General features: G+C 46.4%; 1 protein-coding gene across 1 annotated transcript; it reads right to left on the minus strand.

The window, feature by feature from the left end:
- Window positions 1-1,268: 1,268 nt before the first annotated feature.
- Window positions 1,269-8,633, minus strand: S100B (S100 calcium binding protein B). The gene is made up of 3 exons (XM_069582178.1): window positions 8,371-8,633; window positions 5,379-5,516; window positions 1,269-2,554 (listed from the first exon to the last, which is right to left on the minus strand). The coding sequence occupies exons 2-3, from the start codon at window positions 5,514-5,516 to the stop codon at window positions 2,414-2,416; spliced, it is 279 nt and encodes a 92-aa protein (XP_069438279.1). The 5' UTR covers window positions 8,371-8,633; the 3' UTR covers window positions 1,269-2,413.
- Window positions 8,634-19,799: the final 11,166 nt, after the last annotated feature.

Here is a 19,799-nt window from a genome sequence, read left to right on the forward strand (position 1 = left end):
TGGTTGGGTTCAATCCCTGGGTCAGGAAGATCCCCTGGGGAAGGAAATGGCAACCCATTCCAGTATTCTTGCCTGGACAATCCCATGAATGGAGGAGCCTGGTGCACTACAGTCCACGGGTTCGCAAAGAGTCGGACACGACTGAGCGACTTCACTTTCACTTTTCCAAACTGTGAAAGGCGTATGTCAAGGCTGTATATTGTCACCCTGCTAATTTAACTTATATCCAGAGTACATCATGTGAAATGACAGGCTGGTTTGAAGCACAAGCTGGAATCAAGATTGCTGGGAGAAATATCAATAAACTCAGGTATGCTGATGATACCACCCTTATGTCAGAAAGCAAATAGGAACTAAAGAACTTCTTGATGAAAGTGTAAGAGGAGAGTGAAAAAGCTGGCTTAAAGCTCAACATTCAGAACTAAGGTCATGGCATCCAGTCGCATCACTTCATGGCAAATAGATGGGGAAACAATTGAAACAGTGAGAGACTTTATTTTCTTGGGCTCCAAAATCACTACAGATGGTGACTGCAGCCACAAAATTAAAAGACACTTGTTCCTTGGAAGAAAAGCTATGACCAACCTAGACAGCATATTAAAAAGCAGAGACATTACTTTGCGAACAAAGGTCTGTGTAGTCAAAGCTATTGTTTTTCCCGTAGTCAGGTATGGATGTGAGAGTTGGACCATAAAGAAATCTGAGAGCCAAAGAATTGCAGCTTTTGAACTGTGGTGTTGGAGAAGACTTTTGAGAGTCCCTTGTGCTGAAAGAAGATTAAAGCAGTCAATTCTAAAGGAAATCAGTCCTGAATATCCATTGGAAGGATTGATGCTGAAACTCCAATACTTTGGCCACCTGATGTGAAGAACTTGACCCATTAGGAAAGTCCCTACGCTGGGAAAGATAGAAACCAGGAGGAGTAAAAGACGACAGAGGATGAGATGGTTGGATGACATCACCGACTTGGGGGACATGAATTTGAGCAAGCTCCAGGAGTTTGGTGATGGACGGGAAGCCTGCTGTGCTGCAGTCCATGGGGTTGCGAAGAGTCAGACATGACTGAGCAACTGAACTGAACTGACCTGACAGCCTTCCCCTTTATGTCTCTCCAATGGACCCAACCCCTCCCACCCCTCCCTTTTTGTCCCTCCTCAATTCCTGCTCTGTCACACCCTCCCTTCCCCACCTAAGCTTCAACCCAGGCTTGGGGGGAAGGGTGCCATATCTGCAGCCCTGATGAAGACAGGCTGTGTGGACTTTACTCCTTTCTCCAGTTTTGCAAGAATACAGCTTTTATTTCATGTTTAACCACCAAGCAGATTTGTTACAGTGCTTTTTATTTAATGCAGTTACAAGCGACCAATTAGTTTACGATTTCCAAGTTTGTGTCCTTAAAAAAAGCATAATAGAAAAAGGATGGATAAGCTTAATGCTTAATTTGAATTTTCCTGGGAGTGATTCTTAATATTTGTAACTTGATTTTTTTTTGAATTGGTGGCTACAAAAGCACAAGGGTCATAAAATTCCCTGGCTTCACCAACAGCTGGAAGCAGACCCTGTCTGCACAGACAGATTAAGAATAACCTTCACCGCACATCAGACACATCCATCATAACCTCCATTCTACAGACAGAATAGGAGGCGCAGGTGCTTGGGTACGGCCATCTCCAGGGGCAGAGCTGTGACCTGCCCTGAGCCCCCTGCTCCCCTGCCCCAAATCTCAGAGATCCAGCAAAGTGTGGTCCTGTCGGGAGAACCCCACTGAATGCAGAAGTCTGATTCTCAGTTCTTACTACAGTTATAATGTCAGCACTTGTCAGCTTATGAGACAGATTTTCCATAGCTTAACTGCATACGCAAACATCACAGCTCACCTGTTGGAAAGGGCTCTAAATGTGACCATGCTCTTTGGTAGGTGGGACAGACTGTCAGGCCACCCAACCACATCAGGTTTCATTTGCTCCAGTGATGAGAAGATTTAATGACGGGCAACGTTTTCAAAGGATGGTGGACAAAGCTTTGTGTTTTTAAATGTAGTGGCAGCATGTGGAATCCACAGTGCTCCAGTCCTTTTTGGTAGTCAATTTGTTTTTTCTAGGTGAGGGGTCTCCACAGCTTGGACAGCTAACACAGCACATGCTTTGTGACTGAGAAATGACTTTCCTAAGTTATAGTTACCAAGAGTCCCTGGGTCCAGGAAGCTAACACTACGCCTAGTAATGCAGAAGGCTGGGGGCACTAAAAATGGTCCTTGGAAAGAGGTTTCAATTGTTCCCTCACAAAGCAAATCAAGCTTCCTAATTAGCTACAGCACGGAAAGCTCAGCTCCTACAGCCTTGCAAGCCCTGCCTCCGTTCCCCTGGTCAAACTTCGTCTCTGCTGCAGAAACAGCTCCACTGCTTTCTCTTCCTTATTCATGTTCGAAGAACTCGTGGCAGGCAGTGGTAACCATGGCAACGAAAGCCATAAATTCCTGGAAGTCACATTCGCCGTCCCCATCACTGTCCAGTGTCTCCATGACTTTGTCCACAACCTCCTGCTCTTTGATTTCCTGAGAGAGATAAGACAGGTTGTCCAGCTTGCTTCTAAATGAATGTTAGGGCCACAAAGACAAGATCAGAAGTTGGCTGGCTTTAATAATTTTATATTAGAAGCAACCTAATGGCTTCCCTGGTGGCTCGGGGGTAAAGAATCCACCTGCAAATGCCGGAGACGTGGGTTCGATCCCTGATCTAGAAGGATCCCACGTGCCTCAGAGCAACTAAGCCCCTGCACCACAACTACTGAGCCCGTGCTCTAGAGCCCAGGAACCACAGTGCCCACGTGCCGAGCCCACGTGCCCAAGAGCTTGTGCTCCACAACGGGAGAAGCCATGGCAGTGAGAAGCCCCTGCCTGCAGCAACTAGAGAGCAGCCCTGTGAAGCAAAGAAGACATGGCACAGCTGAAAAACAATTTCCAGAGCAAAAATAATAATAATAATTATTATTACTATTAACTTAGAAACAACCTAAGACATGAATGCAAAATTCCAGAAAGGGTTTTTCCAGTGACCAGGAGGCTGTTGGTTGGCAGAGGTCTGTAGGGGTCTAAGCCCTTCCACTTTCCTTTAGGTGCAGTGGGATCTTGCTACTAAAAGACTGAATGGAACAGCCAGGATCTGAAAAACTGTAGGCTGTTTGTGTTAAAAAAAAAACAAACAAACAAAACCAGAAAGGAAGAGTACAGTCTAGATTAGCCTGAGCACATTATATGCAAATGCCTTGAAAGCAAAAATGAACTTTTGGCTCCTGTAAGTTTTTCATTGTTTCTGCATGTGGAAGACCCTACAGTGAAGGCTTCCAGTGGATTTTCAGGTTTTGAAAGTAGTTTCTGGCTGAAATAACTCTCGGGAACACGCCCTAAATTTATTAACTTCTTATGTCTTTTGGCACTTGAGCTGCTTTCGAGGTATCTGGGACTCTTCTTGACATTATGCCCAACATGGAGTCAAGTGAGTGGTGAAACAGAGGACAGAGACAGAACAGGAAAGACGTGCACACGAGCTGAAGAGGAGTATAATACCACTGACTCTTCCGAACACCCAGTCCTCAGGGCAGGAGCGCTTGGCCTGAAGAAGTCGAGTATAATGCACAATGGCTGCCTCAGACATACAACATGTAAAAGACTGAGGTTCCCGTGAGGGGTTGGGTGGCACCTATAAACATCTGCTAAAAGATTAATTTCATTTACAGGAAAGATTTGCCTCCAAACAGAAACTACTTCATAAAAACCAGGCCAACGATGTTCATGATACCTTGATATACTTACCATGATTTACTTTTATTTTATAAACTGTGTTTCCCACATGCTAAGCTTTTTCTCTGTTTTAAATCAATAATTAATGACAGTAGCTACATTTGTTGAGCTGCACTTGATAAGCACTGTCTCACTGCAACAATTCTTTTCACAGAAGAATCCAGGACCTTCTGATCCTTAGGTGAGGTGGCAGGAAACAAGGTAAGTAAAAGTGTGAGCAGGCAGTTACCACGCTGAGAACTTGGGTGCCTGGGAAAACCAGCTTCAGAATCAGACTAGGGAATGCCCCCTGAAGTCTGCAGGCCACTTCCTCTGATGGTGGTGCCATCTGCAGCCGTGGAGTGTTTGGGTGGGGAGAGCCCTGCAGACTCAGGGCACGGAGCCTGTGGCTCGTCCTGCACCAAGGTCCAGCCTGCCCAGGAGGACAGCTCCCACCACCACGTGGGCTGGGCTCTCATGTCTTCCTGGGAATTACCTCCTGGTCAGACATGAGGGCACTGGTGCACTGTATGGCCATTTCCTCTGGGTGCAAGATCACTTCAGTAACCTCGGTTCTGGGCACCAAGGGAATATTAGGTACCAGGTGGACTGCAGTTCATTGCCTTGAATACACAATACAGATACAGCAGAGATGACATGTGGCTGAGCCAAGGGCAGTGAAGGTTGTGAGTGGGGAAGTGAGTCCTCAGCAGAGCATCTGGACACACATCCACCAGAAGGGGAGCTGCCAGAGCAGTGGGGCTCATCAGATGTCCTCATGCAGCTTCCCAAGTTCCTGCCAGGGCACCTCACCCCACAGGGCCCCTGCAAGGCCCCAGGGCTTCTCTCGTGAGCAGCTTGTGGCCTCTTGGTGATGAGCCAGGTCCTGGGGTCTGCATCTCTCCCAGCATCGACTATGCTGAGAGCTCAGTAATACCTGGCATCTTCTCACTGTGATGGATCTAACCATGTAGAGAAAGCCAAAACAGTCCTCTTCCCAAGAGCAAAAGCTTATTTTTAACAGTCTTCTTGCATGTTCAGTGTGTGATAAGCCATGGTATAGTTTCCATCCCACTTTGTCATTGTTATTGTTGTACATGCTTAGTCGCTACAGTTGTGTCTGACTCTCTGTGACCCATGGACTGTAGCCTGCCAGGGTCCTCTGTTCATGGGATTCTCTAGGCAAGAATACTGGAGTGGGTTGCCATGCCCTCCTCCAGGGGATCCTCCTGACCCTGGGACTGAACCTGCATCTACTGCAGCGCCTGCATTGCAGGCAGAATTCTTTACCACTAGGCCAATGGGGAAGCCACCCTATTGCTGTATATCCTTAGGTTTTTCCAAGAACCTGTACTCTTGCATTTGAGACAGTAGTTTTTCCTTGATGCTCTTACTGTACATAAAATGAAAATTGTGGGGCCCACCTAAGCCAGCCTCTGTACTGAGGGCTCACTTGTGCAAACACATTTTCAGAAACAACAGAGGAGTCCTGACACCAACCTGGAGCCATGTTCAGGGCAGCTCAGAAGAGAAAATGGACAGATGGTCTTACAAGGGGACAGGAGAGCAGGTTAGTTTAGTTTTAAAAAGCAAGACTCACCTCTAAAAAATGGGAAAGTTCATTGTTGATGAGCTCCTTCAGTTCTGATTTCTTCAGCTTGTGCTTGTCACCTTCCCTCCCGGAATATTGATGGAAGACGTCAATGAGGGCCACCATGGCCTTCTCTAACTCAGACATCTGGGGCCCACAAAAAAAGATGCTTTGTAGAACAGATCAGCTGTTACCTACACCGACCTTACCATCGGGGGCAACTGGCTTTGGCTCACCTCCCCTTTTGGGCTTAGAGGGTGTGGCTTTTCATCACCCCTTGAACCTGCTCCCTGCCACCCCTCCCTTCTCTGTCTTCTGTTCCCAAGCCCTCTGGCTTCTGGTTGCATTGGGGGGAAACTTCAACCAAAATACAGGGGAAGAGCAGTGAAGGGGATTGAGTCTTCCCCCATCTCTAGAAGACTCCCCACCCTGTCCTGGCAGGACTGCAAGATGAGGTGACAGTGCAGGGGAGCAAGGTTTTGAATTAATTACGGTGAACAGGAGCCAAATAAGGATACAGAAGTCAATAGTATTTCTATGTTCTGTCAATAAGCAGTTAGAAAATGTAGCAGAGAAGTCCTGTTTTACAGCAGCACACACATATTTCTAAGCATAAGTTTAGCAAGAAAAGTGTAGGTCCTTCCAAAAGCTACTGAGGTCATAAAATGTAGGAACTTTCTTTCAAATGGATATATAAATTTAACTCATTTTTAACAAAAATATTTCTGACTTTTGGGGGGGCGGTGAAGAACATGACCAAAAAACAGCTAGAAAATTCAACTGAAAAAATAAATATGGTAGAATTGCCACAATTTTTTTTGAAAAAGATCAAGGAAAGGGACCTTGAATTTGAAGGTATTATACAATCATTTGATGAAGTTATTGTAGGGGAGCAAGACCTGCCACTCCAAAATGTCTCTTTGGGATGCAGATTATTTTCACCTGAAAACAATCAAGGCCCCCAAGATTCAGGAAGAAATTCCCCGAAGCTGCCCGAATCGGAATTTAGATGGAGGGCCTATTACAGGAGTGGAGCAACCACCAGAGAGAGAGGTCAGCAAGGAATGTGGGCCAGCGGTAAGGGAGGGTGGGGGAAAATGCTAGGAGACCTGAGTCCACTCTGTGTCCCATCACCTCTGCTGGCACAGCACACACTGGTTCACCCTCTTTGTTTGAACTGCTTGCCTCCCCTCTGAAGCTCCAAACCACTGCTATCAACATCTTCCTTTGTCTTGAGCTCATGATGGTATTGAAGGTGGGCACTTTGGTGAGTGACAGTTTTCCTGGGTCTCTCCCATGTATATGTTTTTAAACTTTGATTTGAATTTCTCCTGTTTACCTGTCTCATGTTTATTTAATTCTTAGACCAGCGAGAAGAATTTAGAAGGGTAGAGGAAAAATGTCTTTCTTCCCAATACCAGCTCTGATGCCAGAACCAATGTGGGCAGAGGCTGGACCACCTCCAGGCACTTTGTATTCTTGGCGGCGCTGCCTCCAATGACAGAATGGCACCTTTTCTCTGCATTTATCAAGGTAGGAAGCTTTTGTCTCCTCCACAACATGTACCTTATACCACACAGTCTGCAAGCCAAGGAAACAGCTGTTCAACCCTGGGAAACAGGCAGTATACAAAGGACCGCTTGTCAACTGTTTCACAAAACGGCCGACGCTCAGCCAGAGAAATTTGCCAGCTTTTGGCCTTGAGTTCTAATCATTAAAGAATCTTTGCAGTGTCATAGTTAAAAATAAAGAATTATGTCTAATTTTTGAAAAACCATTCCTGTATTGAATATCATTTATATTAAAAAAAATAAATTGGAATATAAGATTTAAATTCTTATTTATTTCTGACTTTCAAAGGAAAAGGATTGAAGATTTTTGCCTTGGCCTGATCTTTGCTAAACTTACCCTATTAATAATCAGTATACTTGTTTTGCTCTAAAGTCCCTAAAAATATCACATGTAGACAGAACAATTCAGATGTATTAAATCTTTAACATTTCATACTTTCTTATCTTTTGCACTCGAGTTCTCAATTAATTTTTTAAAAAAGAAAACAAAAAACTTAAGAAACTTTTGCATAGTCCTTATGCTTCTCAAGCTTCATGATGACTGGGAAAGATGAGGCTAAAATATTTGTTGTATGAAGTATGACTAGAGGGATTTTTTTTTAAGGAAAGTCATAAAATATATATCCCATATGTGAAAACGCCATAAAATCTGATTTTCTTCATTAAACACACTACAAATTAATTTTTACAAGTTTTTCCTGTTAAAGTCTTCCCAATTGAGGTTAAAAATTGTTTAAGAGAACTGGAAATCAAACATCCAGTTCTCCTTTCGCTGCATTCCGTGAATATTCTACATTAATCTTTCATTTCGAAAACAGGAGAACTGCTGGGCGTTAGCTCCTCAGAAGCTCACATCACAGATGTGAGAATCCCTCTAGGCAAGAGCCCTACCTCCCCAAGAAACCTGAGGATGATTAAACCTACCACAGACTTCCAATTTCTTTGGCTCGGTTGTAATTTAATTGCAAAGACCTCCTCACTCACCCTGACCTGGGGGAGGGCGTCCGAAGACGCCGGCTCCGAGCTCAGGGCGCCTGTCCCCGCTCCGCGGAGGACGCAAATCCTCTCTTTAAAGAATTAAGCAAGAGGCCGCCTTGCAGCAACACCCAAGCCGAAGACCCGACGTTTCCCCGACTCTGATGAATCACCGGGAGAACGTGATTCATCTGTAGGATGAATCTTGCTGCCTGGAGTTGAGGTAGCGGTGTCCGCAAGGCAGGAGGAGAGTCATACTTTTGAAATGCTGCCAGAATCCTATGGACAGAGGAGCCTGGCAGGCTATACCGTCCATGGGGTTGCAACAGTCGGACACTGCTTAGCGACTAAACCACCACCCTAAAGGGGTTTTTAAACTACCACCCAGTTCCCAAGCCCACCCTCCGGGTCCTGCCCCCCAAACAACAAGAGCAGGTTCCCCTGAGTGTCCTCACGTCAGTGGTCCTTGGCTGTCGCTCCGGGTACCTCTGGCTTCGGCGTCCTGAATGCCCGGACTAGGGCAGAAACAGCCTCTTATCCTTTCGCGGGGGGCGTGTCCGGCACCCCCCCGAGAGCCCGGCAGCCAATGGGAGCCGAGGGCGGGGCGCTGGTGGGAGCGGGGGGCTGGGGCGGGGCCTGCGTCTCCCTCTCCTGGCTCTGCAGCCCGCGGGGCCTGGACACACAGGGCCGCATTGACGGCGCCACCCGGGACTCGCTCGGGAGCCAGGCCTGCACTCCGGCCAAGGAAGAAAAAGGCCTGTAGGGCAGAAAGTGGGGAGTCAGCTCTTTGTACCGGTTTTAAATTTTTATGTGAATATTTGTGTTCCTCTAAAGGCAAGGATGGTGGTGGGTAGAGGAGTGGGTCTAGTGATTGATTCAGACAAAGCAAACGTGCAGACAATAGCAGGATGAATGCGGGAATTCAGGGCCCGAATGCACCTGCTCTGGCCCCACCACGAGTTTAGTCACTGAACCCAGCGTCTGCAGGCCCTGAAACCTGGGGCGAATGGTTTAATACTACCGAGGGCACATGCTAGGCACCCCTGAAGGATTCCTCGTCCCTCCTGGGTGAGTGGCAATAGGCTGTCAGAGCTGGACAGTGCCCCAGGCACGTCCTGTCCACGTGCTCTGGTTTAAGGGCGGTGCTGGCGGGGGCGGGGGTGGATGGGGGTTGGGGCCCTCACCGAGGCCTCACAAGCGGCCAAGGAAGGCTGAGTACCGACTCCACACACACTGCGGTCCTCTTAACAGCTTCCCTTTAGACACATTATACACAGACTCTTTTTCCTTTTTTTCTTTGCCTTTCATTTCTCTTCATTTCTCTTCTCAACTATTTGTAAGTCCTCCTCAACCATTTCGCCTTTTTGCATTCCTTTTTCATGGGGATGGTTTTGATCACCACCTCCTATACAATGTTACGAACCTTCAGAGTTCTTGGGCATTCTATCAGATCTAATCCCTTCAATCTATTTGTCACTTCCACTGTGTAATCATAAGGGAATTGATTTACGTCATGTCTGAATGGTCTAGTGGTTTTCCCTACTTTCTTCAACTTAAGCCTGAATTTTGCAACAAGGAGTTCATGATCTGAGCTACAGTCAGCTCTGGGTCTTGTTTCTGCTGGCTGTATAGAGCTTTTCCCTCTTCAGCTGCAAAGAATATAATCAATCTGATTTCGGTATTGACCATCTGGTGATGTCCATGTGTAGAGCTGTCTCTTGTGTTGTTGGAAGAGGGTGTTTGCTATGTTCAGTGTGTTCTCTTGGCAAAACTCTGTTAGACTTTGCCCTGCTTCCTTTTGTACTCAAAGCCAAACTTGACTGTTACTCCAGGTAGGCCTGTTACCCAGGGTCTGGCATGTGCATGTCAGAGAAGCAGGTGAAATGGCTTCCATGCCAGGCCAGGCTGCTAGGCTAGCTAGGGCAGCCCTGGCCGGCCACATCCTGGAGCCAAGCACCAGCAGATGCTGTGAAGGATGGAGAAGGAGGACGGGACAGACAAACATGCTCCCCCAGGAGCAGGAGGGAAGGCCCCCCTCCAAAGTGCAAGCCCAGGCTCACCACGGGGTGACCTGATTAGTGGCCACTGAAGGCAGCAGCACTAAGGGGCCAGAATCCACATCAGGCACAGGCGCCCTGCCTGGCACTCTGCATCCATCAGCAGCATTCTACACACATCCGGACTCCCCTGCAGCAGCTAAAGAAGCTGAGAAGACACAGCTCCCTTTGTTACAGTGAACTGGTTCTTTCCCCAGCAAGAAGACGCACAGCCCTACAGTTACTGTATCCATTGCTGGCTCACTTATGGTTCCACAGAAAATTCAGTTACCTAAAGATTAAATTGAAATGCTAATTTCCAACAACTTGTTTATAAAACAGGGAAGTAGAGAAAAGAAAATGATTAGGAGACAGACCCAACATGTAACAAGCAAAAACATATGCATAGCTGCTCTAATCTTCATCTCTATGTAACCAGCCCTGAGGTCCTGGTAGACACCCCTGACCATCCATTCCGAATCTCCCCTGCCCTCAGCAAGAACCTGCTCTAAATTCCTTATTGGATAGAGTGAGCCAAACATTCATCCTTGAGGAGCTGGAGACATCAGTACTCCTGTTTTATTTAATCATAATAGTTCAGCTTTGGTTGCTCTGTGTTTTCATTAACCATTGCTACTGGTTGTGGAAGTATTAAGAGGAGCCCCAGAATGCCCAGGTTCCAAAGTCCTCCCTGCTGCCCTCACGGAGCAGTAACACTAACCCCTCTCTCTCCCCGGTAATTGGGATCAATCATTCAAGCCAATAGATGAATGTTTTTTTCTTTCTGCTTGTTGGTTCAAAGGTGTGAGGAGCCCAAAGTGGCCAGTGGCAATCCTGGCTTCCAGTTTAGTGGGACCATTGCTCTGAACCGTGGTGGAAACCTCCCCCCTGGACCGTAAGATTTCCAAATGATCTCAAAGCTGCCAAGACAAGAAAAAAAAAAATCTGCCAGGAGGATATAAGTGTACCAGTGAGAGGACTACTCATCCTTCTAATCTCAGTTCCCAGACCCATGCATTCTGGCTCTGGGGGACACAGCATCATAGAACAGTTCTCAACTCAAAGTACAGATCATACCCTGCCGTATGGAACCCATCCTTTCAGGATGTTGCCTTCCACCTGGGATCATAATCAACTCTTCAAGAAGTGATTCCAGCTTTCGACCAGGTCAGCCACTTCTGAGTTACAGGATGTGTGATAAGACTGCTCTTCCTTTGCTGGGACTTGTGTCCCTGGCTGGGACGCAGAGCCGTTGTAGTGGATAAACTGTGAGGTCATGGATGTTGGACCTCCTGCTGCAGCAGTGCAGGCAGGGAAGTAAAATCCATACCCAGAGTGTATGGTCATTCCAGTGAGGACAGATTTCCACCCTTTCTATGATGGCAGAGGTCCAGTGTAATCCACCTGCCACCAGGGGTATGGCTGGTCATCTCGGACTCAGCGTTAGTCTTGGCTGCCGGTAGACAAGGCACTCTACGGCAGCAGTGGTGAGGGGAGCAAGTGTTGCTGAGCCCTGCCCACCCGCACCTCTGCCACGTGGCCACTTTATTTGTGGGTACATCAAGTGAGCCCTGGAGCAGCTGCAGTAAGAGCTGGCTGATGCCCACGAGGCAGTCCGTCTCCACCTGCTTGTTAGGAACCTCTTCTGCAGAGCATGCCCAGAGCTGGGGGAGGGGTTCCCTGGAACACAAACATGTTCACAGACTGCTCTTTCAGAGAGGCCCATCCAAACACCTCTTCCAGGGCCTTCTTGTGACCAGTTTTCAATCCTGTTCCTTCCAAGTTGCTGAACAACCAAATCATTAGCAGCCACCTGAGGGTTAATACAGATTCCTACTTGAGCCACGTCTATACAGACACAGTGGACAACCAACCAAACTGTCGCGGTTCTGTCCTGAGAGGACTTTCCTTCACCGTGTCTTTCAGGGTGACCCTTGAGTGGAGCTGCAGTTAGCTGCCTAACCTTAACCCTAACCTAACCCAAACTGCTGCTACTGGTCCTCGGAAACTGGCTGGAATGAAGAGGCATTAGAGAATCCACAGCCGCACACCAAGTGCCGGGTCATGTCGACTTTCTCTGGTGCACACACCTCACCAGTCACAGCAGCTGCAGTTGAAGCCACAGGTGGCTGTGTTTGCGAGAGTCCATAGCCAGCCTCCCAGACCAAAGTGGCAAGTTAAATGGGCTTGTGATCAGTATCCACCCTGCCCCTGCCACCTCCCCACCACTGCTCATGTCAGCCCTTTGATGGTGGCATCAGTCTCCAGGGTGATGTACAGCTTCAGGTTCACTGCCGAGATAAGAAGGGGAAGCTGTCCCGGAAGTATGGCCCATAGATAGTGTGGGTCCTGAGCCTTGAGCTTGAATCGACAGGCCTGGTCCACAGCCTGGCCTCACACCTCGTGAGGTGGGACCTGAGCCACGGGCTTTGGCCCTACTTCCCAGTTGCCCCACAGGCAGAACAGGCCTGCTTGGGAAGCACAGAACTTGCTCGCCTCTGAGGAAGGAGCTGCTGTGCACTGCAGGCTTCAAGCAGATGCAAGGCACCAGCCCTGAGGGCCTCAGCCGCATCCCAGAGTCACAACTTGGACTCTGAGTTTGTCCTTCGTCGTGCACAAGAAAAGCTTCAGGCTGCTCCTGCAGAGGTAAAAGGCTAGTTTGGGATTCTCTCATCTAACTTCTGGATGCCTGAGCGTCGGGCCTGCCCTCTTGGCACAAACACTAGCTTCCTGGGACAGCCCAGTGCAGGCTGTGCCCCTACCCCACTCCAGGGCCCCCAGGGAGGAGAGAGCTGCCCATCGGAAAGAGATGGGCTTTCAGGTGCTGTGAGGCCCCAGGGTAACATCCTCAGGTGTGGGCTCTGAGCTGATGCCGAGTCTTGGGGCCACAAACTGGCACTTGGGCCAGCAGTCAAAAGAGAACTCTGGAAGTAAAAGGGAGTCTCAGCCCATTCAGGGGAGCCGGGTGGTGCACAGAGCTCCCTGGAGCTGTTTCTTAGCTCCTGAATGTGCCGAGACAGACACACTCGGCCCCCACTGAATCCCCTCTCTGGCTACCTTACCTGTGGCCAGAGAGCCAGGGCAGCTCACGAAAGTCTCCAGAACAAGACAACTGTGTCCACAGACATCTGTGTGTGGAGCCCTCCATCGCCACTGTGACCCAGAGTCAGTAAAGGGCCTGATTCTGGTTCAGACACCTGTCCTTGGATGGTGCTGTTGTTCAGTTGCACAGTTATGTCCGTCTCTTGGCAACCCCATGGACTGCAGCATGCGAGGCTTCCCTGTCCTTCACCATCTCCCAGAGTTTGCAGAAATTCATGTCCACTGAGTCGGAGCCTTCCAATAACTATTCAGGGTTGATTTCCTTCTGGACTGGTTGGTTTGATCTCCTTGCTGTCCAAGGGGCTCTCAAGAGTCTTCAACACCATAGTTCAAAAGCATCACTTCTTCAGCACTCAGCCATCTTTATGGTCCAACTCTCACATTCATCCATACATGACTACTGGAGAAACAATAGCTTTGACTACACAGACCTTTGTTGGCAAAGCAATGTCTCTGCTTTTTAATATGCTATCAAGGTTGGTCACAGCTTTTCTTCCAAGGAACAAGCGTCTTTTAAATTCATGGCTGCACTCATCATCTTTAGTGACTTTGGAGCCCAAGAAAATAAAATCTCTCACTGTTTCCATTGTTTCCCTGGCTATTTGCCATGAAGAGATGGGATCAGATGCCATGAACTTTGTTTTTGAATGTTGAGATTTAAGCTAGCGTTTTCACTCTCCTCTTTCACTTTCATCAAGAGACTCCTCAGTTCCTCTTTGCTTTCTGCCATACGGGTGGTGTCATCTGCATATCTGAGGTTATTGATAATTCTTCTGGCAGTCTTGATTCCAGCTTGTGCTTCATCCAGCCTGGCATTTCACATGATGTACTCTGCATATAAGTTAAATAAGCAGGGTAATAATATACAGCCTTGACATACTCCTTTCCCAATTTGGAAGCAGTCCAGTTCCATGTCTGGTTCTAACTGTTGCTTCTTGACCTGCATACAGATGTCTCAGGAGGCTAGTAAGATGGTCTGGTATTCCCATCTCTTGAAGAATTTTCCACAGTTTGTTGTGGTCCACACAGTCAAAGGCTTTGGCATAGTCAATAAAGCAGAAGGAGATGTTTTTCTGGAACTCCTTGCTTTTTTGATGATCCAACGGATGTTGGCAATTTGATCTCTGGTTCCTCTGTCCTTAAATCCAGCTAGAACATCTGTTGAAGCCTTGCTTGGAGAATGTTGAGCATTACTTTGCTAGCATGTGAGATGAGTGCAATTGTGGGATAGAATGAAAATTTGGACATTGCCCTTCTTTTTAATTGGAATGAAAACTGACCTTTTCCAGTCCTGTGGCCACTGCTGAGTTTTCCAAATTTGCTTGCATATTGAGTGTAGCACACTTTCACAGCATCATCTTTTAGGATTTGAAATAGCTCAACTGGAATTCCATCACCTCTACTAGCTTTCTTCATAGTGATGCTTCCAAAGGCCCACTTGACTTTGCAATCCAGGATGTCTGGCTCTAGGTGAGTGACCACACTATCCTGGTTTTCTAGGTTATTAAGATCTTTTTTGTACAGTTCTACATATTCTTGCCACCTCTTCTTAATATCTTCTGCTTCTGTTATGTCCATACCATTTCTGTCCTTTATTGTGCCCATCTTTGCATGAAATGTTTCCTTGGTATCTATAATTTTCTTCAAGAGATTTTTAGTCTTTCCCACTCTATTGTTTTCTTCTATTTCTTTGCATTGATAACTGAGGAAGGCTTTCTTATCTCTCTTGCTGTTCTGCATTCAGATGGATGTATTTTTCCTTTTCGCCTTTGCCTGGAGAAAGGAATGGCAAACCACTTCAGTATTCTTGCTTTGAGAACCCCATGAACAGTATGAAAAGGCAAAAAGATAGGACACTGAAAGATGAACTCCCCAGGTCTGTAGGTGCCCAATATGCTACTGGAGAAGTGTGGAGAAATAACTCCCCCCCAAAAAATAATAAAGAGATGAAGCCAAAGCAAAAACAACAACCAGTTGTGGGTGTGACTGGTGATGGAAATAAAGTCCGATGCTGTAAAGAGCAATGTTGCATAGGAACCTGGAATGTTAGGTCCATGAATCAAGGTAACTGTAAGTGGTCAAACAGGAGATGGCAAGAGTGAACATTAACATTTTAGGAATCAGTGAACTAAAATGGACAGGAATGGGTGGATTTAATTCAGATGACCTTTATATCTACTACCATGGGCAAGAATCCCTTAGAAGAAATGCAATAGCCCTCATAGTCAACAAGGTACTCTGAAATGCAGTACTTGGATGCAATCTCAAAAATGACAGAGTGCTCTCAGTTTGTTTCCAAAGCAAGCCATTCAGTGTCACAGTAATGCAAGTCTATGCCTCAACTACTAAAATTGAAGAAGCTGGAGTCAAATGGTTCTATGATGACATACAAGACCTTCTAGAACTAACACCAAAAAAAGATGTCCTTTTCATCATAGGGGACTGGAATGCAAATGTAAGAAATCAAGAGATACCTGGAGTAACAGTCAAGTTTGGGCTTTGAGTACAAAATGAAGCAGGGCAAAGTTTAACAGAGTTTTGCCAAGAGAATGCAGAGGTCATAGCAAACACCCTCTTCCAACAATACAAGAAACAGCTCTACACATGAACATCACCAGATGGTCAATACCGAAATCAGATTGATTATATTCTTTGCAGCTGAAGAGGGAGAAGCTCTACACAGTCAGCAAAAACAAGACCCGGAGCTGACTGTGGCTCAGACCTTGAACTCCTTATTGCACAATTCAGGCTTAAGTTGAAGAAAGTAGGGAAAACCACTAGACTACTCAGGTATGACCTAAATCAAATCCCTCATGATTATACAGTGGAAGTGAGAAATAGATTGAAGGAATTGGATCTGATAGAGTGCCTGAAGAACTATGGAGAGAAGTTTGTGACATTGTGTAGGAGGCAGTGATCAAGACCATCCCCAAAAAAAGAAATGCAAAAAGGCAAAATGGTTGTCTGAGGAGGCCTTACAAATAGCTGAAGAAATAACAGAAGCTAAAAACAAATGAGAAAAGGAAGGATATACCCATCTGAATGTAGAGTTCCAAAGAATAGCAAGGAGAGATAAGAAAGCCTCCTAAGTGATCAGTGCAAGGAAATAGAGGAAAACAACAGAATGAGAAAGACTAGAGATCTCTTCAAGAAAATTAGAGATCTCAAGGGAACATTTCATGCAAAGATGGGGACAATAAAGGACAGAAATGGTATGGACCTCACAGAAGCAGAAGATATTAAGAAGAGGTGGCAAGAATACATGGAAGAACTATACAGAAAGGATCTTAATGACCCAGAAAATCATGATACTGTAATCACTCACCTAGAGACAGACATCCTGGAGTCTGAAGTCAAGTGGACCTTAGGAAGCATCACTATGAAGAAAGCTAGTAGAGGTGATGGAATTCCAGTTGAGCTATTTCAAATCCTAAAAGATGATGCTATGAAAGTGCTACTCAATATGCCAGCAAATTTGGAAAACTCAACAATGGCCACAGGACTGGAAAAGGTCAATTTTCTTTCCAATCCCAAAGAAAGGCAATGCCAAGGAATGTTCTAACTACAGCATAATTACACTCATCTCACACACTAACAAAGTAATGCTCAAAATTCTCCAAGCTAGACTTCAACAAAACATGAATTGAGAACATCCATATGTTGAAACTGGATTTAGAAAAGGCAGAAGAACCAGAGATCAAATTGCCAACATCCATTGGATCATAGGAAAAGCAAAAGAATTGCAGAAAACATCTCCTTCTGCTTAATTGACTATTCTAAAGCCATTGACTATAGATCACAATAAACTGTGAAGAATTCTTCAAGAGATGGGAATACCAGACCATCTTATTGGCCTCCTGAGAAATCTGTATACAGGTCAAGAAGCAACAGTTAGAACTTGACTGCTTCCAAATTGGGAAAAGAGTTTGTCAAAGCTATATTGTCACCCTGCTTATTTAACTTATATGCAGAGTACATCATGTAAAATGCTGGGCTGAATGAAGCATAAGCTGGTATCAAGATTGCTGGGACAAATATCAATAACCTCAGATATGCAGATGACACCATCCTTATGGCAGAAAGCGAAGAGGAACTGAGGAGTCTCTTGATGAAAGTGAAAGAGGAGAGTGAAATTGTTGGCTTAAAACTCAGCATTCAGAAAATGAAGATCATGGCATCCAGTCCCATCTCTTCTTGGCCAATAGATGGGGAAACAGCAAAATAGCAATAGACTGCCTTTTCTTGGGCTCCAAAATCACTGCAGATGGTGACTGCAGCCATGAAATTAAAAGACACTTGCTCCTTGGAAGATGAAGCTATGATAAACCTAGACAGCATATTAAAAAGCAGAGACATTATTCCTTTGTTGACAAAGGTCTGTCTAGTTAAAGCTATGGTTTTTTCAGTAGTCATGTGTATGGATGGATGTGAGTTGAACCATAAAGAAAATGAATGCCGAAGAATTGATGCTTTTGAACTGTGGTGTTGGAGAAGACTCTTAAGAGTCCCTTGAACTGCAAAGAGATCAAACCAGTCAATCCTAAAGGAAATCAGTCCTGAATATTCATTGGAATATTGAAGCTGAAGCTCCAATACTTTGGCTACCTGATGTGAAGAACTGACTCATTGGAAAAGACCCTGATGCTGGGAAAGATTGAAGGCAGGAGGAGAAGGGGACAACAGAGAGTGAGATGGTTGGATGGCATCCCCAACTTGATGGACATGAGTTTCAGAAAACCCCGGGAGTTGGTGATCAACAGGGAAGCCTGGTGCGTTGCAGTCCATGGGTCACAAAGAGCTGGATATGACTGAAGGACTGAACTGACTAACTGACCAGCCCTTCTCCCCTCTGTGAAGTTTGGAGCAGGGCTTACATTCCAATCTCCAATCTCAGTGGTCTCCTCAGGCAACCAGCCTCATCCTGAAGCTCTCCAAGGGCCCAGAGTCACCTCCTTAGCATCATCTCAGGTATGCTTGATAGGGCCTATTATGAAGATCTTCCTCTCACCCCTGCCACTCTGGGAATTACAGGGGTCATAGGAGTTCTGTGCCAGGAACCAGTGTGTGCATGCTAAGTCACTTCAGTTGTGTCCTACTCTTGTGACCAAATGGACCAGAGCCAGCCAGGTTCCTCTGTCCATGGGATTCTCCAGGCAAGCATATTGGAGTGCGTTGCCATGTTCTTCTCCAGGGAATGTTCCCAACCCAGGGATCAAACCTGAATCTCTTACGTTTCCTACATTGGCAGGCAGATTCTTTACCACAGCACCACCTGGAAAGCCCAGAGAAAAAAAACCAAATACATATTTCTTGTTATATTACAATTTCACACAATGTAATGATATTTTGTAAATATAAACAGCCTATCTGTAAAAGGAATATGTACTATTGTCCAAGTAATAAAAAATAAAATCTTAGCGAGACAGAGTAGCGACAGGGCTGGCTATTGGATTGCCACCACCTCAGGTGTTTTCTGGAAGGCAGAGACCAAGGGGCTGGGTGTTGGCCTGGAAGGAAGGTGTCTACTGTGAATAACACTGAAGCAACTCACCTGTCTTTGCTGTCTCTATAGTCAAGAGCTGTCTGCTTGAGTAGTGGTCATAGCATTGCTGAGAAATGTCTACAGAACTTCAGGGATAACTGGGAAGCAGTGAAGGATACTCAGACCCTGCAGCATGTCCAGTGTCAAAGGCCCCCAAGTGACATATAGTGAGGCTTTGCTGGCCAAGGGAGGAGGGCTCCTGAGCAGGGGCTCCAGCATCAGTCTTGGTAGGGAGAGGTGCTCCTCCCAGGCTATAGAGTCCCAGTGGATGGACATGCTGGTGGGTCAACAGGATGCTCTAGGATGTACAAAGCTCCTTCCAGCTTCCTTGAGCTCAGCCTTCATCTACCTAGCAAACCCTTAGCAACAATTAATTCAGTAACCAGTTCTAAGCCTAGCTGAATTTGCTTAGGGGGAAGGAAGAGTTGTTCTGCCTGGAGTTTTCCAAGGGGAAAGGCCTGGGCAGCAACATTGTTCTCTTGCATAAAGGACAGTGCCATCCGCCACCAAGCTGCTCACGAGGTGGGTCAGAGTGACCCATGTCCACAGGGAGAAAAGGATGCCTGTGTTCCAGAGGGATGTGGGAGAGGGACAAAAGGCTTCTGTTGTAACAAATGCAAGTGTCAGGAGAGGAGAATTCATTGCCTTTCCTCCTCGAGAAAGCTGCTCCCGCCAGCAGCTTTGGGGCTGGAGTCGAGCCGGGTTCAAGTCCAGTCTCTGTGGGCAGAACTCTGGCAACTGACTTGACCTCCCTCAGCCTCAGTAAGAGGGGAAATTTGTGTGTGTGTATATAGTGCGCTGTGCCTAAGGTGCCCAGATAACGGTCACTATCATCATGCAAGTTACTATTCTCACCCATCAAAGGAACTGCAACTGTAGGGTAAGTTCCTGGTACAGAAGGAAGACCAAGCAAAGCAAAGAACAGCAAAGAAAAGAAGCGCAGAGGCTTCTTTCTGAGCCAGATAACTGGAGCCAAAAGTGCAGAATCAGCTCACTGGCTAACTTAGAAAACCTTGAATCCAGGAGGCCCCAATCTGGCCAATTGTGATAGAGCATCTGTATTTTATGGGTATCATGTTTTATTATTTTTACACCACATTAAATTCCATGAATCCATTTAGTTTCTAACCAGTCGCTCCAAAGTCAGAGTCTCTCCCAGAAGGGCAGGCACAGCATGAGCAGAGCTGGCAGCCACCATGGTGTT

Source organism: Ovis canadensis, chromosome 1 (genome assembly GCF_042477335.2).
Source record: "Ovis canadensis isolate MfBH-ARS-UI-01 breed Bighorn chromosome 1, ARS-UI_OviCan_v2, whole genome shotgun sequence".
Classification (NCBI taxonomy): Eukaryota; Metazoa; Chordata; class Mammalia; order Artiodactyla; family Bovidae; genus Ovis; species Ovis canadensis.